The sequence below is a fragment of the Pogona vitticeps genome, chromosome 3 (genome assembly GCF_051106095.1).
Source record: "Pogona vitticeps strain Pit_001003342236 chromosome 3, PviZW2.1, whole genome shotgun sequence".
Lineage (NCBI taxonomy): Eukaryota > Metazoa > Chordata > Lepidosauria > Squamata > Agamidae > Pogona > Pogona vitticeps.
Window position 1 is genome coordinate 251,766,602 of NC_135785.1, and position 22,663 is coordinate 251,789,264.

Here is a 22,663-nt window from a genome sequence, read left to right on the forward strand (position 1 = left end):
AATCTTGGCGAGAATTCTGGAGATTATAAACCAGTCACTCTGCAAGCACCTTGAAAACAATGCAGTTAGTACTTGGTTCAACAATATTATGAGTTGGAAGAATCTTGGAACTGTGGCAGCAAAAAAGTCAAATTCTATTTTAGGCTGCATTAACAGAACTATGGTCTCCAAATCCCAGGAAGTACTAGTTTCTCTCTGTTTGTCACTGGTAAGGCATCATATTGGGTACTGCACTTTAAGAAGAATGCCAACAAACTGGAATAGGTTCAGAGAGAACAGGAAACCAAGCCCTATGAGAAGATTGAAAGAACAGTGCATGTTTAGCCTTAAGAAAAGAAGGCTGTGGGGAGATAGGATACCATTTTTCAAATAGTTGTAAGATAGTTATATAGAGGAGGGGCAGGACCTGTTCTTGATCATCCCAGAGTGCAGGACAAATAATAATGGGCTCAAGCTCTCTGGCTTAATATGTTTTAGTATGTCTCCAGTAATATAACACATAACTACTGTAGCAGCAGTAGTTATTATGTGAACCCAGGAGGAGAAGGGGACGACAGAGGATGAGATGGCTGGACAGTGTCATTGAAGCAACCAATATGAATTTGACACAACTCCGGGAGGCAGTGGAAGACAGGAGGGCCTGGCGTGCTCTGGTCCATGGGGTCATGGACACGACTAAATGACTAAACAATTTTTCTATGTTACATGCTATGTTTCTCCTGTATTTATAAACTCTGTTTCTTGTACTGTGTATTTTGCACAACAATATTTGGTGGAAACAAACCAAGAAAACTGAAAATAAAAGTTTTACTCCCTAATTAAATTAAACACTCATGTTGATGGAACAAGGGTAAGCACTGAGTATTGCTACATGAATGGAACCTTCAGTAACAAACCTCCAGTAACAAAGTTCAAGATCAAAATATGTTTGCTTACCATGAATATTACAAATGTTCTGCTGATGCTAAAAATAGCAACCTTTATTTTCCTGAAGGGATAGCGGGCTTATTTTTAGTGTGCTTTTCAAGCAACTGTATTTAAACCAACTAACCACCACCAAAGATAGACTGGACAGAAACAGCCGAGACATTTGGTAGTTGAGGGAGAAAATCCAGATGCTGTTTGGAACATTGTTCAGCAATTTCATGTTTAATTCTACCTCTACTTAAAGACTGAACAAATAGCTTTTGGGGTAATTTCATCAAGAAAATGATGAATTAGAAAATAGTAAACTGCTTGGGATTTTCTTCTCCCTCAGTTTTTTTTTGGGAAAAAGATTGATACCCTCTTTCCTGTTGTGACATCCAGTTTGGCCTTGATTCATAGCAAAGAAGACAATAGGAAGGAAACAGGGCAGTCCAAATAACCAGGTTCTGATGCAAGGCATGGCGGATTGGGCCGTGTGTCTCCTGTCCATTTCAGACTGCACCTCATTGCTAGGTGTATGGGTTTTTATGAATTTGGAGAATTTGAGCACGTTTAGTCCAGAACACGTTCCAGCTGGGGTTGAAGAGATTTCAGCAGAAAATCAAAACAGTGACAAGAGATTGATGCACTGTGTCAACATTTATTTTACAGGGTATTGTACAAGATCTAAAATATAGTACTCTGCATTTGGATAAAAATAACAACCATAGGTTTGCTTTGCTTCTGTCAGTTTCTTTAGAAGACACACAATTTTCCAGAGGGGCTATCCTACAGAGAGAGAAAAGTAAAAATACAAACTGATGAATATTTTATACATCGATATTTCCAGCTAAAAAACTGCACAGATTATTTTTAAACAGCATGACCTCATTCCTAAATGTGACAAATCAAGCAGCTGTTCCTAAACAGCTGGATGGAAACACCAACTTAGAGATGTCAGGGAAACCAGCTTAGGGATGGCAGGCTCTCAATCATAAATTATTTGAACTAGGGACATAAATTGTTTGCAGTTCATCTCAGTGTTTTTGTGTGTGAAAGTTTCTGTAAATACAGAAGTGAGGTTGTAGGTTTACAAATTCAAGGCAAATGACTAATGTTTATACAAGGTGAGGTTACTTGAAATAAGATTAAGTAGTTTAAAATCATAATAAAAGCTGTTCAGCATGTGAACCTGCTTCTGGTCTGATACCTTAGCTGTGATACTTAAGCTGTAGTTCTTATGCACAAATACATAACAAACAATTATGTCCATTAGAAGTCAGTCATGCTGAGTTCTGAGTACAGTGGTGTCTCGCTTAACGGGAGCCCCATTTAACGATGAATCCGCATAGCGATGAAGATTTTGTGATTGCTTACCAATTATCGCATAGCGATGATTTTCTAACAGCTGATCGGCGGTTCCAAAATGGCCACCGGGTTAAAAAAAATGGCCACCCACTGTGTTTTTGCCCGGATTCCTCGCTTACCGGGCAGCGAAAATGGCGGCCGTATGGAGGATTTTTGCTTAAAGGTGAGTTTTAAGCCCATAGGAACACATTGAAGGGGTTTCAGTGCATTCCTATGGGCTTTTTAAAACCACATAGCGACGAAATCGCTTTGCAGCGATTTTTGCTGCACGGATTATCGTCGCTATGCGGGGCACCACTGTAACTTATTTGTGCATAAGTACTACATCCTGGTCTTTCCAATAGCGATGTATGGAAGTGAGAGTAGGACCATAAAGAAGCCTGACTGCCAAAGAATTGATGCTTTTGAATTGTGCTGGAGGAGACTCTTGAGAGTTCCCTGGACTGCAAGGAGAACAAACCTATCAGTTCTGAAGGAAATCAACCCTCAGTGCTCACTGGAAGGACAGATCCTGAAGTTGAGGCTCCAATACTTTGGTCATCTGATGAGAACAGAAGACTCCCTGGAAAAGACCCTGATGTTGGGAAAGTGTGAAGGCAAGAGGAGAAGGGGGCGACAGAGGACGAGATGGTTGGACAATGTCACTGAAGCTACCAACATGAATTTGACCCAACTCCAGGAGGCAGTGGAAGACAGGAGGGCCTGGTATGCTCTGGTCCATGAGATCACAAAGAGTCGGACACGACTTAACAACTAAACAACAACAAACTGCATCCTAGGTTCAGTATCAGTTTCTGCTGAACCATGAAACTCACTGGGACACCTCAAGCCAATCACTAAATCTTGTCCTGTTTCACAGGGTTGTTGCAAAAATAAAATGTCTGCTGGAAAAAAAAAGATCTTAAATACTGTTTTGAAATCATTGGAGAAAAAGAAGGATATTAATGCAATAAGTACAAAATATAGCCTCAAGAAATGCAAAAGAGGTTGTAATGCATGATTCATAGTAACTCATTTATTTTTATTTGGCCTATCCTGAAGCAAATGAGTTGACATTGCATCTGCAGGTTTTCCTAACAGATCTGGCACTTGAGGTCATTCCAATTGTTCCTTTGCTAATCTGGGGGAGTGGGCATTTTATTAGCTTGACATTAGGGAGTGTACTTCTTTCTCCTGCAATAATGACCTGTTCTCTGTCTATGGACAGCAAGCTCAAATCTTTTGGGAAAATACACTGGTATCTTTGGGTGCTACCACTGCCCTTCCTTGCAAAGTACATACATGTACCATCCCTTCAGAACTTGAGTGTTAACCTATAAAAAGCCAGTTCTTCACCTGAAGGAGCAAAATGAAAGGGCACAAATAAGCTATGCATAAATCCAAACATGGTCATAATGAATCTGAGGGCTGTGTTGCTCACTGTATTTTGAAGGTACAAAGAAAAATCCAGTGTGATGTTTAGCCAGGACTCCACAAACTTCAGTTTAATTCAACTATGAAGCTTATGATTAGATAATCATCCTATATCTCAAGCTTTACCTACCCTCTAGGTTAAGAGGATAAAACAGAATAAACATGTATTGCATGTAGCTCTTTGAAGCAAGGGTGGAATACTCTTGGGTTAGTGTTTAGATTTTAACCATAAACGTTTTGTGGGACTGTTCTAAATTGGATGAATGGGATTCACAGGCAAGTGATGGCGATTCAGGAGAGATTTAGCATATATCATAGTTTTTCACTGTTCACTGACATATATTTTTATCCTGAAAGTCATGTGTTTTTGTTATAATGGGGGAAAGAAAGGATGAGCAACTTCTTACTTCTTACTACTGTGTGCCGAGAGTAGTATTTGAGCTGGGAAAGCAAGCTGCTTGGATTCTGCAATGCTGGCTGAAAGGCTCCCACAGGGAAATTCCTTCTCAAACTCCAAATTCTTTCCAGAGCCACTGTTTGTAAAACACAAACACACCATTAGAATTAAAGGTTCATTCTGCACTTCCAATTTTATATAGTATGTAACCAGTGGTACCCATGGAAACAGTTTTATAACCCATTCACAGACAACACAATTCTATCACTGCAGATCTAGAAGGAACCCGCATGGCATTTTAAGGATTGCGGCACACCTTAAAATGAAAGCATCCAGTTTCACATGCATTGTTTCAATGCTAAAACAGTATGGTTAACAATTAGGAATTAACAACCATAGAGCTTAAATCTGGGAACTTACACACTTGACATTGATGTGCCTTTATGTACACAACAAAAGGAAACTGGAAATCAAAATCAGATACAACAATTATGAAAAAAATTTAGTACTTACCATTGAAACATTATAGTGTGCTTTCCTTGAAGCAAAATATTGTGAAGACCTTCCTGTGTTAAGGGTATGAAGGAATCATCCTGAGTACATAGCTAGCCTAAGATCACATATATTCCCGGGTCTCAATTTGACCAAACACTGATTATAGACATTTGCTTAAGTGAAATCTACTTGCATGAAATTCCCCTCTGTAAACACTTGCACTCAATACAAAGACCCTGGAAGGAGGGGTTTGCAAAGCCACATAATATGTAGGAAGACCCTTGTATTTGTAGCAGAGACCCCTTTGCAGGCTCAGTGCATAAATACATCATAGAAAGGAAGTTGGAAGGGGTCTACAAGGCCAACAAGTCCAACCCCCTGCTCAATGCAGGAATACAATCAAAGCAGGTCTGCCAGGTGATTTTCTAAGTTTTTCTTGAATGCCTCCAGTGTTGGAGCACTCACCAACTCCTGAGATAACTGGTTCCACTGTCGTACTGCTCTAACAGTTAGGAAGTATTTCCTGATATTCAGCCAAAATCCGGCTTCCTTCAACTTGGGCCCATTATTGGGTGTCCTGCACTCTGGGATGATCGAAAACAGATCTTGCCCCTCTGTATGACAGCCTTTCAAATATTTGAAAAGTGCTATCATATCACCCCTCAGTCTTCTTTTCTGAAGGCTAAACATGCCCAGTTCTTTCAGCCTTTCCTCATAAGGCTTGGTTTCCAGCCCCCTGATCAGCCTTGTTGCCTTCCTCTGAACCTGTTCTAATTTGTTAGCATCCTTTTTGAAGTGTGGTGTCCAGGACTGGACACAATACTCAAGGTGAGGCCTAACCAGTGCTGAATAGAGGGGGACTAGCACCTTGTGTGATTTAGAAACTATACATCCATTAATGCAGCCTAAAATAGAATTTGCCTTTTTTGTAGCCACATCACACTGTTGGCTCATATTTAGCTTGTGATCTCCAACAATTCCAAGATCCTTCTCACTCGTAGTTCTGCTGAGTCAGGTATCTCCCATCTTGTAACTGTGCAATTGTTTTCTTTTTATGTCATCATACATGAACTATTTGTCACTTTGTTTCTGTCCAGGACTCCACATTGAATTTCTGTGAATATAGCCAGGTAGGCCCTATCCTGCTTGAGACAAACCAGAAGAACTCATCTGGAGAAGTTACCAGCACAGGACACAGCAAAAATGAAAGTACTGGCAGCAGCTACTTGGAAAATCTGACCGCAGTTCACAGGGCAATTAGGGATGAAGGGTGGAATTAAATGGAGAAGCCCAGATAAAAGCAAGTTTCTCCGATAGGAAACAGAGAGTAGGCTAGATGCATAGCTGATAAGATAAGAAGTGGTCTCCAGAAGAAAAAAAGCCTTGTTAGCCCACGGTCTGCTATTGCCTAAGAACCAGCCAGAGCCACTGACAACCAGGTTTGCCACCATGGTGAAGTGTGAAGCCAACATCAGCCAGTGGCTATCTACTCCATGGAAGACAAGTGTAAGCCTCGCTTATAGACAGTTTAATTGTATTTTGTTTGTGCTCAGAAGGAAAAGCCTTAGACTAATTGGCCTCTAGTGCTAGAACTAAAGAACTGAGGAACTGAGTTTCCTATAAGCAAGGGTGTCTTAATGTTTATTGTAGTTGAAGGTTAAGCCATAGGAGTATATCTGCTATGCCTGTCCACCTTATAGTAAGGAAGGGATCCTGTAGGGGCCGAGACACCTTATACTAATAGTGTTCATACCACCTCACATTAGAAGGATCAATCAAGAAGTGATGCTGTTGCCCAGCAGATGCACCAATGTGTTCACATTCTTCAAGGAGGCCCTTTCTGCCCCCCCTCACTTAAATACAACACTATTAAGACTCAAATATATGCCTTCTGGTTCTGTCCAAGAAACAAGCAGGCATCTCAGATACTTCGAGTTGCCTAGAAAGACACTCAACTAGATCATTGTTTTGCTCCCAAATACCTAGATATTACTTTGGATCTATGTTGCTCTATAAGAAACACTGCTAAAATACAAAGTAAACAGTCACTACAAAGAAGAATATTCTTCTGAAGGTATTGGGAACCAGTTGAGGCACACAACCCCAAACATTAAGAACTACACCTTTGGCTCTTTGTTCCCCTGCTGGGTGTGCTATAGTTCAGCCCATGTGAAGCAGGTAGATATAGAACTCAATTAAAGCCATATAACCATTACTGGATGCCTGAAGCCAGCCCTTATTGATAAAATCAGTTACTTAGCAGGCATTGCACCTAGTGACATAATGAGAGAGGTAGCAGCTAACAGTAAAAGACTTAAAGCATATACGGTATATAAAATGCACATCTACTGTTTGGCTACCACATTGCCCATCCCAGACTAAAATCAATGAATCCCCCCCCCCAAGATCATCTATGACTCTTGAAGAAGCAGAAGAGAATATCAGAACCTACGTTGTGGAAATAACTACTCATTTCTTAAAATGGAGGGTGTTACATACAGCACTGATGGTACCTGTCTGTCATGGGTTTGGAGGGAAAGTTCCATCCTATGGGGAGTGGAAGGCGGGACATCAGGAGGAGGGGCTGTACTGTATATATATGTGGAGCGTGTGTGGTGAAGGGACACACACTGAGAGATACTGTGAGACACTGGGTTGTGACGAAGCAGCAGCTGGGAAGAAGAAGCTGTTGTGGGAGTCTGTGTGTCAGACAGGGTACTACTGTGTGTCAGAGTACCAACCTGATAGGTTCAGGTGTCTGTTGGTTAGCCAGAACTGATAGGTTCAGGGTCTGTGCTTCAAGTTAAGGGTTCTGTGTGAACCAAACTGTATGCTTGTATGAGTGAGAATAAGCCACGTTACTTTATCCTATTCACCTGATTGTTTATTTTTCCCTGTGTGTATTTAAATAAACCTTATTCTTTTTATTGTTTAAAAATCCATCCCTGGTCTGTGTGACTTCTTATAGGGAATGGGTTGGTGGCAGCTTAGTGTAACTGTGTGACATATCCCAGTAGGTCTGGGTTTGTCACATTGATTGGTGTCCAGCGTGTGGGATACGACTGGTCCAGTTGTCCAGTGGTCCAGCAAAGCCTTGGCAAGTGTGCCCAGAGCAAGGGGGGTCTAGTCAGGGACAGTCTGAGGCGCGTAGGTAATCTTCTAGGTGTACCTCACGGGGAGGTGCGCTAGTAGAAGAACGTGCCAACTGGGGAGACTTAGATTAAGGTGCTCTGAGGCAGCCTAGTTTTGGCGGGAAAAAGCTGAGGCAAAACTGCGTAGTAACAGCGAGCTAGCTTGCCAGCTGAGAGGCCCAGCAGAAGGGGGTAGGCTCTGACTCGATACTGTTACAAGTTTAGTGCGGAAGAACAGCAGCAGTCTCTAGGGAGAGCTGGTTCTGAGGCAAGAAGGAAAAAAGTGGTCGTTTTATTCTGAGGCTTGACTTTTTAAAGCAGCCTGTTCTGAGGGGGGATTATGCCCTTGACTCGAAGCCAGATGGCCGAAATGAGTGAAGTGAAAGACCCCCAGATTGACCAAGGTTCTGAGGATGAATTTGGCTCAGTGCAAGGTGACAGCACAGGAGAGCAGAACCCAGAACTTAGAAAATTGCTCATAGCCCAACAGCATGAACTGAGGATGAGGCAATTTGAAGTGGAGGAAAGGGAAAGAGAGAAACAAAGGCAATTTGAACTAGAGAGGGAGAGAGAGAAAATTGCTCTGGAAAAAGAAAGAATGGCGTTTGAATTAAGAAAACTGGAACTGTTGAACCAGAACAATAATAACAATAGGGATTCTGAGGGAGGCCAACTGTCTAAAGCTGACCTGAAGAAATTCCCTGTGTACCACAAGGGAGATTGTCCCGAGGTGTTCTTTTCCTTAGTGGAAAGAGCGTTTGTGGACTTCTCAGTGAGGGAAACTGAGAAGATGACCATCATGCGATCTTTAATCAGTGGTAGCCTGGCTGAGGTTTATGCCGAGATGCCTGAGGAACTGATGAAAGATTTCGCAGAGTTTAAAAAACTGGTGTTTGCCAGACATGGGATAAATGCAGAGCAGCTGAGACAAAGATTCAGGTCCCTCACAAAAAAACCAGAACAGACTTTTACCCAAGTGGGGGCCCAATTGGTGAGGCTGCTTGAGAAATGGCTATCGCAGGAAGGAACAGAGACCTATGGGCAGCTTAAAGACTTGATAGCACTGGAACAGTTCTATTCAGTCCTGCATGGGGAATTGAAATTCCAGGTGAGGGAAAGGAAACCGAGGTCTGTGGCAGAAGCCTCAGAGTTCGCAGATTTTATTTCCCAAATAAGAAAGCCCTTGGGTGAGGGGAAATCTGTAGGTAAACCCAAAGAAACCTACAGCAAGTACTCTCAGGGACCAGGGAAAAGCCAGCAAGGGGGAGGGGCCCATGGTGAAGGGAAGCCCTCAGACATGAAACTAAGACCTCAGATTTTGGAGGGAAAATCAAAACAAGATGAGAGAGAATCAAAATACACCAGAAAATGTTATTTCTGTCAGGGAAAGGGTCATCTAATCTCAGAGTGTGAGAAATTAAAGCAGCTAAAAGGAATGGTGCCTCAGAATGCTAGTGGGACCAAGCCAAAAGCTGTGTTCTGTGTCCAGAAAGAGCAAGGCTCAGTGTCACTGAGGGAGCCTGTTGCCATGGCTACTCAGTCTGGAACAGCTACCTCTGCTGATCAGGCTGAGGAAAATGGTCCTCTTGTGGAGGTAAAGCGCTGCTTGCTGGTGAAAACAGATTCTCAGTTGTTTGAGACAGCTGGGGTGGACGTAGGAATACTTGACCGTCAGTATAGGGGGCTGCGGGACACTTGTTCCCAGGTAACCCTGTGCCATCCAGATATTATTCCTAGGGAGTTTATAATCCCAAATGAGAGCATGAAGGTGGCAGGGATTGAGGGGCAGGTAATCTCTCTGCCAGTAGCAGAGGTACCTGTCAACTTTCAAGGCTGGAGGGGAGATTGGCGGCTAGCGATTTCATCGACTCTGCCAGCAGCCGTGCTCGTGGGAAATGACCTGGCTGAACATGTGAAACGGGTGCTAGTGATTACACGCTCACAAGCCACCACAGGGACAGTTCAGGGGGGTAATGATGAGCCAGAGACGGAAGCAGAGGGGAGTTCAGAAGCTGTGGTGGAAACCTTAACCACAGACAGCAGATTTGGACAGGAGCAAAAGGCAGACGCCACTCTCCAAAAGTGTTTTGAACAGGTGACTGACGCCCAGCTAACACCTGAAACCCCAGTGAGATTTCTGGAGAAAAAGGGGATTTTATATAGAGAAACCCTGAGGAATATCTCAAAAGGGGGAGATGGGATCAGAAGTCAGCGGGTGGTACCTGAAAAGTATCGCCCCATGATCTTACAAAGGGGTCACTCTGACATGTTTGCTGCACACTTAGGGGTGAAAGGGCCCCTTGATTTGATCAAGCAAGATTGGGAGCAGATCACCCAGGATGACCCACAAGACGTAGTGACATACATAGACACCTTGATGAATGACCTAAGGAGAAATCTAGAGCTGGCAGCAGAAAACCTGCAAGCTCAGAAGGTCAGACAGAAAACATGGTATGACCACAAAGCTAGAGAGAGGCACTTTGACCCAGGGGAGGAAGTGCTTTGGCTTAGGCCCTGCAGAGAGAATAAACTGCAGCTCAAATGGGCAGGACCATATAGGGTCATTTCCAAGATGTCAGACCTGAACTACCTAATAGAGCAGGAGGAGAACCAGGCAAGGAGGGTGGTTCATGTGAATGCCCTAAAACCCTACTACAGAGGGGAACAGAGGGTTTTATTCGCGATAAAAGCAGCTGAGAGTGAGGAAGCTGAATTACCCTTCTGGGAGGGTAGAGGGGAAGTAAAATACAACCCAGAGGAGGTAAAGATCAGTCCTGCACTCACCCAAGACCAGCAGCAAGAACTAAAAATGCTGCTTAGTAAATATCAACAGGTGTTTTCCAACAAGCCGGGGATAGTGAAGGGAGTGATGCATCGGATCCACACAGGGGATGCACCCCCGCAGGCAGTATCCCCATACCGAGTAACGGGACCCTATAGGGACAAGGTGCGGAAGGAGCTGGACGAGATGCTGAGGGAGAACATAATCGTCCCCTCTTCTAGTCCTTGGTCCTCTCCGATAGTCCTTGTGGACAAGCCTGATGGGAGCATTAGGTTTTGTGTCGATTACAGGAAATTAAACCGTGTAACCACTCCTGATGCCTACCCAATGCCCAGGCTAGACAACCTGATTGAAACCATAGGGGATTGTCGGTTCATCTCATCATTGGACCTGGTAAAGGGATATTGGCAATTAAGAATTGATCCCAGGGATCAAGAAAAGACTGCCTTTTGCAGCCCTTTTGGTCTCTATGAGTTTCGAGTCCTGAGCTTTGGTCTCAGAAATGCACCAGCCACATTCCAAAGGCTGATGGACCAGACCTTGGCAGGGCTCAGTGACTTTACAGTGGCCTACATTGACGACATAGGGATCTTCAGTAATACCTGGGAAGATCACCTGATACACCTGGAGTTAGTGCTGCAGAGGTTAAGTGCAGCAGGGCTAACAGTAAAGGCCAGCAAGTGTCAGCTGGGTAGCCCAGAAATAAAATACTTGGGTCACATGGTAGGGGGAGGAGTGATAAAACCCCTGGAGGCCAAAATAGAAGCTGTTCGTGATTGGCCTAGACCCAACACCAAGAAAAAAGTCAAATCATTTCTTGGGTTGGTGGGCTACTACCGAAAGTTCATCCCGAGGTTTAGCGAGATTGCGGCTCCGCTGACCGATCTGACGAGGAAGAAGGCTGATGACCGCATCCCGTGGACCAGCGACTGTGAGGCGGCGTTCCAGAGGTTGAAGGAGGCGTTAATCAACTATCCTGTCCTGCGTGCTCCAGACTTCGACCGGGAGTTCATCATCTACACCGACGCATCTAACAGCGGGGTAGGAGCAGTTCTGTGCCAGGAGGATGAGAATGGTGACCAGCATCCGGTGTCCTACCTGAGTAGGAAACTTCAAAAAGGTGAGAGACATTTGGCAACCGTGGAGAAGGAGTGTTTGGCCATAGTCTACGCGATCCAGAAGGCCAAGCCTTACATCTGGGGAAGACATTTTATTCTGTGTACTGACCATTCACCATTGCAATGGTTAAAGACAATGAAAACACACAATAGCAAACTTATGAGGTGGGCTTTAAACCTACAGGACTATGACTTTGAAGTGAAGGTGGTCAGAGGGTCAGTGAACTGTGTTGCTGACGCCTTATCAAGAAGACCTGAAGAATGAAGACGGCGAAAGAACATGGACTATGTGTATATAATGATGACCAAAAAGTTAAATGTACCTGGTTTTGAATTTGGTTTGTATGAATAAAGGTAAATTAATGTAATGTATATGGTAAATGTTTAAATGCCTATTTGCTATGGTTAACTTAGAATGTAAGTATCAGTAAGTATAATATGGTATGTATAACTGTTGTTGTGTATTTTATACAGGTTGTTTTTTGGTGAAAAGCACGTTAGCTTTCCCCCTACAAAACAACTTATAAAGAGGGGAGGTGTTACATACAGCACTGATGGTACCTGTCTGTCATGGGTTTGGAGGGAAAGTTCCATCCTATGGGGAGTGGAAGGCGGGACATCAGGAGGAGGGGCTGTACTGTATATATATGTGGAGCGTGTGTGGTGAAGGGACACACACTGAGAGATACTGTGAGACACTGGGTTGTGACGAAGCAGCAGCTGGGAAGAAGAAGCTGTTGTGGGAGTCTGTGTGTCAGACAGGGTACTACTGTGTGTCAGAGTACCAACCTGATAGGTTCAGGTGTCTGTTGGTTAGCCAGAACTGATAGGTTCAGGGTCTGTGCTTCAAGTTAAGGGTTCTGTGTGAACCAAACTGTATGCTTGTATGAGTGAGAATAAGCCACGTTACTTTATCCTATTCACCTGATTGTTTATTTTTCCCTGTGTGTATTTAAATAAACCTTATTCTTTTTATTGTTTAAAAATCCATCCCTGGTCTGTGTGACTTCTTATAGGGAATGGGTTGGTGGCAGCTTAGTGTAACTGTGTGACATATCCCAGTAGGTCTGGGTTTGTCACAGAGGGAACCCCAGAAAAGTCTAGTCCCAGTCACATAGAGAACTGGTTTACATGGAAATCACCTAAAAAGCTATAGAGTGGAGTTGGTAGGACCAAACTGAACTAAGAAAATGGGTGGGGGTTTGCCCCAACACAGTTCTTTGTGCATGTGGAGAAGAACAGGCACCTTCACACCTACATCCATTTAGCCTATGCCCCTCAACAAGTGGCATGGAAGATTTGATTTAAGAGCCCCCCCCCCCAAATGCTCTTGATGTTTCCAGTAATTGAGTGCAAACTATTTGACACATGTATTAATTGTACTGTGGTGTTTCCGACCCAAAGAAAGGAAAGCACTGAAGACAATGACATTGAAATGCACACCAGGAGGTGGCCCTAACCTTTTTTAGAAACAAAAAAGACAGTTTTTATCTAAAACAGATTGTTCAAGCTTGGAATGCCACACAGCACATTTCTGGGCAGTGATCTCCTAGTAGGAAGTGTGGCCTTTCTGCCTTTTTTTTTTTTTGCACTTTGTGCCCACAAGCAGTAAACACAGAGAAGGAAGAGTAATTAACATGGCAGAAACAAAATGTGCAATAGGAACTGCACCACATTTTGGAGGTATGCCTAGCTAAGTGCTAGAGATTATACTTTACATGTAGGAGGACTCAGGTTTCAATCCTTGCCATTTCCTAGAGAACCACCACTAGGCAGCAGGGAAAATACTGGGCCTGGTGGAACAATGGTACAGGTTGATAGCAGGTGGCTTCCTATTTGTCTAATACTAATAGATCCCTGCAGATAGTAGGCTCTGGGTTCTAGCCCAGGTAGCCATACCTCAATGTGGCCTTGCACGGTGCTACATGTTCTCAGTTCTACTGTATGGCATAGGTATTGTGGACCTGAACACTAACAGCTACAAAAGAGATAAAAGACGTATTTGAAGAATCACTCTAAAGTGTGTATGAGTTCAACAGCTGATGCTTTGGGATTCTTCAGCAAGAAAATTAGTGTGTAAAGTGACAGCAAAATATAAAGCTATTTGCATACTCTTATCTTTTGAGAGCCAGTGTGCTGTAGTGAAAAAATGTTGGACTATGACTCAGGAGACCTGTGTTCCAATCTCTGCTTGGATCTGGAAACTTAAAAGATGTGTGAGTATATGGCAACACAGCAAAACACTCCTTGAACATCTCACTTACCACCAAAACCCTATTAGAATTGCCATAGGTTGGAAGTGATCTAACAGCACAGAACAACTGGCCTTTTATTCTTGCTAAGTGGGGAGGGGGCAAGATGGGGATTTATGGGGATTCTGAATCTGTCTTTTCAAAGATCAATGTTCAGCTACCTATAGCCAAACCTTGGCTTTAAATAGCTGTTAAATGAAGTTGAAATATTCTTTCAATCTATTTTCCCTTTCTGCTTCTTTCTTGCCCAATAGATAATTGCACATTTGGCTAGTGTCCCAGTGAATGAATACAAGAGCAGGCTCTAGCAAAGCCAATGAATTTGCTGTTATTGTACTCACCAGACAAGAAATATGAATCACAGAATGGATTGTCCCTATTTTAGTATCAAATAATATATATGCATTTCAACATAGCACTTGTCTAATAATTTATTTAAGATTAACTACCCCACTTGGTTTACATTAATTCCCCTCCCTACACTGAGGGCATTCAAGAGAAATTTGGATAACCATCTGTCAGATAGCTTTGATTTGTATTCCTGCATTGAGCAAGGAGCTGGACTCAATAGCTTTATAGGTCCATTCCAACTTTATGATTCTATGATTTCCCGGAACAGAAATTTGTAACAGCAGCTTGCAAGTTGCAATCTAGGTTTGGACAAATTATAAAATAGGCTTACGATCATGTCACACTTGTCATCTGTTGGCAGCCTGTTTTCTAACAAGTTCAGGGTAAAACACATGTAGTTATTCTTTTATATCTATGACTGTAACAGGCAGCCCTGACCCCACCTGTCCGTCACGGCTGGGCAGTGGATCATCAGCCAATGGGGTTGACGGAGGGTGGAGATGAAGAGGGAGGAGCTGGAAGAAAAAGGGGTGTGAAGAGAGTGTGGGAGATCAGGATTGTGTGAGAGAGAAAGAACTTGTTTAGAGGCCTGCGTGCCTAAGTGGTCAGTGAGGGAAGTCTGTGATTGATTAAATAAGATACAGTGATTGACATCGTGATTAGCTACTTGTGATTTTCATATTTTATTTTGTTATTTCAATAAACCTGATTTGTTTTGAAGGAAACCTTGATCCTTCTTAAATGGACAGTAAAACTGGTGGCAGCGAGCGTGAAGTGGTGTGGTGGGCATTCTGAGAGGCCTGAGTTGGCGGTGACATCAGAGTGGCCTGCTACGTCACAATGACAACAACCATGTGACGTATATTAGGAAGTGAGTGAATTTCCAGATAGATACCTCCTAGAACAGTGGTTTTCAACCTGGGTCCCTATATGTTCTGGATCTACAACTCCCCAAAATTCGGGCTAGCAGAGCTAGTGGTGAAGGCTTCTGGGAGTTTTAGTCCAATAACATCTGGGGACCCAAGGTACGAAACCAGTGTCCTAGAGCTATCAGTTGAAATGTACTGGACATGCATCTATTTTCTTTCGTTGTACTAAGGATTGTTATGTGGGGGGGTACATAGTGGGAAAACAATGGAAAGCTGTGAAGGGACAACTTAGCAACATATAGATTGTTGAATGGGGATGATGGGACATAGTCCAGATCTGAATGGTGCCAGATTGAAGAAATGTGATCTGCTTGAAGTATGAATCCAACCTATTCATAAAACATTCCTTCAGAGGTTATTTTCCCATATAATTTTGTTTCCCTTTTGTACTTCTATCAGACAAAATAGCTTACCTTCTGAAGGGTGTTTGACTCTGCAGTCATCTCTATGGAAATAAAGCTCTTCTTCAAGTACTTCCTTAACTCTCCTGGGTGGTTCAACATATACAAACTTCTTCCCTGTTTCATGAAACGTAATTTCAAGGCATAAGCTAAAGAGTTCCTGAATGCTATGCCTTGGCATTATGAAAACTATATAATTATAGTCATGCTTAACAAAAATTATTCTAATTAATATTATAAAAAGGCAAACAAAATATTTAAGAAAAATAATGATTGTGCTTTATAGAAACCAGTGGTGCTCTATAGCTTAGACATATCTTTTCCCAGATGTAAAGTACAATACTCATGGGGAAAAATTGAACAGCATAATCTTTTATATTTCCATAACATACTAACAGACTTAAGGGGTGTAGTATACAAATACAGACAATTGGTATCTCCATATCAGTATTCTTTATGCTGGGGTAGGGAACCTGAGGTCCAGAGGCTGAATACAAACCTGCAGGAATTTTCTAGTCCTCTGAGGTTCCTTACATGATCACAACTCTTCCCCTTGACAGCCTCACTTGGTGACTTCCAGCTTTTGTTGGAATTTTCCCCCAGTTCTGAAAGCATGGAACGCCTCTGCTAAGGTTTAGTTATTGGCTGTTGATTTGCTATGTCATCAAGTCATATCTGACTTATAGTGGCCCTAATGGGATTTCCATATTATTAAGATATTTTTCACTTCGTGTTTTTATGAATATACGTAGGTTTTGGTGCCCTCCCCCCTTTTCTCTGCAACTCAAGCAGCGTCTTCTTTCAGTTAGTCTCTGCTAGGTCATGGTCAATAGCGTTTGCTTTGCTATGATGCCAAATACAGGTACACAGCAAAATTATGCCTCATCAAAGGAAGCTATTATTGTTGGCTTTTTTAATGCTTCAGTACTAAAGGTTGATCAGGATATATTTCTCCGAAGGTTACATACTCTTCCTCTTCTTACTTCATTTCATTGCACCCACTTGTGAGCGCAATGACAAATAAATTTCTTATGTCTTATGTCTTATGTCTTCTAGATTCATATGTTTCCAGATGAGACTTTTTTCATAGATTGAACTGCCTCATTTGCTGAGTTTTATAGGGAATCCCGATAACATAATCTTACACTTGTAACTTCCCACACTCCATGTTTTCTCAGCACTTCCTCTATCTGTTTTATTTCAACAAATCTTTCAACCAAAATCTAATAAGAAAGGATATACATATTGAAAGTTATCAAAGGACCATCCAGAAGTACTCTGAAAGTAGGAACTGGATAGGTATAAGCCACATTAGTCTCTTGCAATAAAAACATACAGAAAATCTTGTGACATCACAAAAAGGACACATTTTATTTAGCTTAAGGTTTTGTAGACTGCTGCTTGCTTCATCAAATAAATGGAATCTAACCTCAGTGAACTCTTTGTGGCATGCAATGAAGTATGCTTCCAGTTTTTCTACAGAAACAAAAAAGCATACCTCATCTTCCAGTACTGATTAAAGAATTTTGTAAACAGATACCTTAGCATCTAAAAAACTATTATGGAAACCTATGATGAAGGCTGAAAAACGTATGTTGTACAGTAAATTGTTTGGTAAAAAGATACAGTTAATTTATTTTCTTCTTTAGAGCACCAGAGGGTGCTGCATACAAATAAAGTTACATATACACTGTCAACTGTAGAACCAAACTAATTACATAATCAGACATATACACATACTGTACTACAATTCAACAGTAGTGGAGGTGAAGCACAGCACATGGACATGGTCAAAGAACTGACCTTCCTGAGATTCTCAGTTCCCATCAGTTATGGCTATGATGGGAGTTTTAGTTACATCGGTAGGGCACAAAATTGGGGAAGTAACTAGAAATTCCTTTCTGGGATGTGTATAAATCTGTGTCACCATAAAAAGTGATAACCTGTTCACTGGGGTGGGCAATTTCACCACTTCTCAGATTTCCCCCCAGCTAAGGGCTGCACTCTCATAGGATGGGGCTAAAGAGACTAGTCTGATTTTTTTTAATACAGTACACTGGTTGTCGTCTCTGCTATGGATTTTTGTTAACTGAACTGAGTATAAAGGTAACAGAATAATAGAATAACTGAGTTGGAAAGGGCACATAAGGCCTCTGATTCCAACCCCCTGCTCAATGCTACACTACAGTGCTCACTGCAGTTAATTTATGTTACTTGAAAATATAGTTTTAACATTTTTTAACTGGGAAAAATTTAATACCCATCAGTGGCCAAAAAATGAAAATGAAATAAAAGAAATAAAAGAAAAGGGGGCTGGAGTCTCTCAAAGCATAGCAAGATTGCCCTCCACAACCTCACAAGACACATACGAATTCACACAGTTCTGGGTTTATGGAAGGCTTGCAGGGCCACAACAGCAAAACCAAACCAAACCCCTGTTATACCCTTTGGTACTGTATATATTTTCAAACACAGGTTGCTTGTTGTATCAGCCACTATAGCCAAGCCCACAAAGGAATTATTAAAATACAGGCAGATGTGTCTTCACTGTGTTCCAACAATTTAGAAGCTCCATTTGAAAGAGAAGTATAACTGGGATGTAAGGAAGAGAAATATCATGGGAATTTGTGAACAGTGTGTGCCGTCACTGGCTGAATTTTGATCTCCTTGACTACTATGAAAGGAATGTCCCTTGAGGACAGCAATCTTTCCATGATATTAAAAAATAATAATCTCACAATGATGTTTTAGTCATGTACAAGAAACTCTCCAAGTACAGGGAATATTCTTGTGATTATTATGACAGCCAGTATGCAGATGATACCACTCTGATGGCAGAAAGTGAGGAGGAATTAAAGAACCTTGTAATGAGAGTGAAAGAGGAGAGTGCAAAAAACGGTCTGAAACTCAACATCAAAAAAACTAAGATCATGGCCACTGGTCCCATCACCTCCTGGGAAATAGAAGGGGAAGATATGGAGGCAGTGTCAAATTTTATCTTCCTGGGCTCCATGATCACTGCAGATGGAGACAGCAGCCCCGAAATTAAAAGACGCCTTCTTCTTGGGAGGAAAGCGATGACAAATCTTGACAGCATCTTGAAAAGCAGAGACATCACCTTGCCAACAAAAGTCCGAATAGTCAAAGCTATGGTTTTTCCTGTCGTGATGTATGGAAGTGTGAGCTGGACCATAAAGAAAGCAGACCGCCGAAGAATTGATGCCTTTGAATTTTGGTGCTGGAGGAGGCTCTTGAGAATCCCCTGGACTGCAAGGAGAACACACCTATCAGTTCTAAAGGAAATCAACCCTGAGTGCTCACTGGAAGGACAGATCCTGAAGCTGAGGCTCCAGTACTTTGGCCATCTCATGAGAAGAAAAGAGTCCTTTGAAAAAACCCTGATGTTAGGAAGGTGTGACGGCAAGAGGAGAAGGGGACGACCGAGGATGAGATGGCTGGACAGTGTCTGCGAAACAACCAACATGAACCTGACACAACTCCGGGAGGCAGTAGAAGACAGGAGGGCCTGGCGTGCTCTGGTCCATGGGGTCACGAAGAGTCGGACACGACTAAACGACTAAACACACACAAACACAATTTTATGCAACTGCGTCCTCTTCCATCCTCCTTTTGGGTTATGCGTGGGTGGTCACCCTAGGGCTAGGCTATGTCCCACTACAGGGTGGGGGAGAATAAACAGTACTGTGTTCTTACTGGATAGCAACAGCAGTGCCGACTCCCCCCCCCCCACATACACACACCGTGGGGAACAATAAGCAACGTGGTTCCTGAAGAATATGCCGTAAAAGCCTCCTCAAACATGGGGAGCATGGAGCATCTGTAGGACTCCTGCGCCCCATCTCTTAACCCTCACCCCCACCCCATCCCACTCCCGCGTACACTCACAAGGCTGACCCCCTTCATTGTACTCCGTGTAGGGCCGGCTTCCCGAATCCCCCACCCTGGGCTCGAATTGGTCGCCGGCCGACGCTGTCATCGCCCCTTCACCGTGGTTGTCTTTGCCGCCGCCGCCTGCTTCAGCCGCGCCCAGGCCAGCGGGACGCGCAGGCCGGTTGCCATAGGAACGAGCCCCAGGCTTGGAGATGCAGCGGCGGCGAGGAGGAGGAGGAGGAGGAGGAGGAGGAGGGAGGAGAATGGGCGGGGAGCGCGAAGCCCCTGGTGGACCTGCTCTCTCACCCACTGGGGGCGGGAGGGGATTTGGACTGGGTAAAATGGGAGCGGTGCTCCTCGAGGGCGAAGAGGCGATCATAGGACTGCACGCCCAGGCCTAGAGTCAGGCAAGGCCGAGGCCTCCGGGAGTTGTCATGGCAACCAGGGCTATGCTACAAGCTCAGTGGGGATAGTGTTGAGCTTAGGCCTTGGGGATTGCCTCAGTGAAGCCCAAAACAACCGAAGGCTTTAAGAGCAGCTCAAATCCCAAGCTACTATGGACAAGGTGTAACGCCTCCTAGGCACCTCAGGGCTGCTTCTTCACACCCATGGGTTGCCAGTCCTATCCCTTTTATGGCTGAATTAGGCAGTAGTTCAACAGGTGAAGATTCCTCCATCAAGGCATTGCATCTGTCAGGGGGAAAAATAACTAATGCAGTTTTGCATATAATGCAGTTTGTTAAAAGGCACTACCTGAATGCAAGGATGGAGGGAATTGGTGTCAAACCCCTAAATTCCTGATAGCAAAGTTCTGGGGCACTAAAAAGTGACAATGCAAACTTTTGACCTTGTCACAGCTCCGCATCAGGCAAAGACAGTGTGAAACTTTGGTTTCAAGCAAAAGACTGCCAGAAAGACAAAATGAAGTTTTACATTTTACATGAGACCAAGGTGACAAACCTATCGAGTTGCAGACTGTTCATCCCACTGAAGATGTGATCCTGCCCTCACCCCACCCTGCTTTGCCAGTTGTCTTGGGCAAAGCTACCGATCTCTGGAGCAAAATAATATATATCGGTAGTCATACCTAGTGGCCAGAAAGATACTTACTGCAGTGCAATCTCATGGAAGAGCTCCTTCCCATGGCAGCAGAATTTTATATGTCTGAAGAGATAAGACTGTAATCCATAAAAGGTCCCAGTGAAATAAATGTGTAACTCTTAAATATGCCACAGTACTTCTACAATTTTGTTCTCCCTTCTAAATCCAACACACCATTAAGTTTATCTAGCCTGCAATTTTATGCACAATTGTAAATTGTTGCTTTCTTTTTAAAATGGCTACTTTATAACACACTTGACTAGGATTGTAACCAGCGGTTCTCTAGATCAGTGGTTCTTAACGTGGGCGATAATGCCCCCCAGGGGGCGATTTCATTTTTCAGGGGGGCGGTAAAACAAAAAGGGGCGGCATGGGGGCGCTGGAGCAGAAGGGGGGCGGTAGGGGGGCGCTGGAGCAAGCCAAACCTGTGAAGATGGCTGCAGCCTTTTTACAGTGTGCATGAATATATATTTTCCTCCAATCTTAATTTAGTTTCAGAGTTTTCGTCTTGAAATTTTTAGTTCCTGCATTGCAGTTTGTTTTTATGCCCTTTTTATATTTCTGTTTCCATCTTAAAATTCACTTGCAACTAAATCATTAAATGTTACTTTTTTGGGGCATTTCATTTTCTTGGAATTGAATTTTGTTTTCAGGGGTCATTGGATTTAAGTGTCTCAAACAAACAAACAAACAAACAAACAAACAAACAAACAAACAAACAAATAAATAAGATATCAGCGTGGGAAGGGGGGCAATGATAACTTCCTCAATGGCTCAAGGGGGCGTTTCTTTCAAAAAGGTTAAGAACCACTGCTCTAGATGAATACTGTAGTACTGTAGGTTCTTCTTGTGCCTTACTCTTTGCTTTTGAAGAAGCATCAACACAAAAAACATCACACCCAACAAAACACTAACACGTTACCTGTTAAGTATTGCAAAGTACCAGTCTTGCTTTCGACACATATCTACAATGCTGGTTATCTTGATGCTCACACAGACCTAGCAAAAATATAAAGCAGTTTCTTCCCCTCATCAGGTATATGACTATGTAATCTGGTAATGTTCACTGTGTATCTAAGTAAAATGCACCACCCTGAATTGTTTCAAAACAGCTTGCCGTATGTCCTGAGATAGCAAACGAATGAGGGTGGTGGTATTCTAGTAAGGTGAAGAAAAACGATACCACAGAAAAGAAGGGATGTTTTCTGCTCTCAGAGTTCGTTTCTGTAGGCTGTTGATAAAAGCATACTTACTGCCAGGAAGCCGTTTCCATATCATCAAAGAAAATGCTGGTGTATATGAATAACCATTTTGTAAAAGACCTGCACAAAGTGCTGTAACTTCCAGCCAAGCTCTCAAGTAAATGCTATTATGCATTTCCCCTTAAGACAGGGCTTCAAAGGCATATTATCGCCAACATTTCTGAGAACTCTATTAGTATCCAAGGTAGTGCTCTTATTCCACCCACAGATCGCTGCAACTGAGCTTGGAACAGAAGACCTGATCAAGTTTCACTGTGTTAAATATTTTATTTTTAAGACTCACAGCAGAATTACAGTATACATAATTTCAAATGTTACCTGCATAAATTCAGTTACATTCACTTTCACTTTTCATGCAGCTTTCAAAAGTGAACAAGTTATTTCACAAAAGAAAAAAATATAAAGTGAACTTTGACTGCATCTTTGTCATTTAATATAATAAATATTCCAGTTCTCTCATAATAATGCACTAGCGCTTTGCTGCTCTCAGTCATAGTAGATCTTTGCTGATTTTCACTACCTGAAGGCATGCCACAAAGTAATTATCTCTACATTACACATCTGAAATAATTATAAACCTTATTTTCCATAGCTCCCATATTGGGAATTGCAGTTCCAAAATTCAGATAACCCCTTTCCCCTTGAGGGAATCACAGGATTCTTATACAAAACTACAGTTCTCAGAGTTGTTTAGGGAGAGGTTGTGAAACTTTGAAACAGCTTAAATTTGTAGTGTAACCTTAAGGCAGTGATCTGCAAACCACTTTGGTTAATACACTGATGTTTAAAATGGCTTAGATGGCAGCTCCTGAAGCATTTAAGTGTGCTTAAAATAGCAGAATGTAGTCTTATGCCAGCAGTTTAGC

General features: G+C 42.7%; 1 protein-coding gene across 1 annotated transcript; it reads right to left on the minus strand.

The window, feature by feature from the left end:
* Positions 1-1,547: 1,547 nt before the first annotated feature.
* C3H11orf97 (chromosome 3 C11orf97 homolog) lies at positions 1,548-19,828 on the minus strand. The gene is made up of 4 exons (XM_020809350.3): positions 19,450-19,828; positions 15,556-15,660; positions 4,095-4,220; positions 1,548-1,695 (listed from the first exon to the last, which is right to left on the minus strand). The coding sequence occupies exons 1-4, from the start codon at positions 19,811-19,813 to the stop codon at positions 1,691-1,693; spliced, it is 600 nt and encodes a 199-aa protein (XP_020665009.3). The 5' UTR covers positions 19,814-19,828; the 3' UTR covers positions 1,548-1,690.
* Between the last annotated feature and the right edge of the window lie 2,835 nt (positions 19,829-22,663).

Bases quoted from the DNA above. Each gene is read 5' to 3' on its own strand.
- C3H11orf97 (XM_020809350.3), bottom strand. From the start codon at position 19,813: ATGATCGCCTCTTCGCCCTCGAGGAGCACCGCTCCCATTTTACCCAGT. The intron at 15,661-19,449 runs GTGAGTGTACGC...TTCATGAAACAG, and splicing joins CAATGAAGGGGGTCAGCCTT to GGAAGAAGTTTGTATATGTT. The intron at 4,221-15,555 runs GTAAGCTATTTT...TTTTACAAACAG, and splicing joins AGTCAAACACCCTTCAGAAG to TGGCTCTGGAAAGAATTTGG.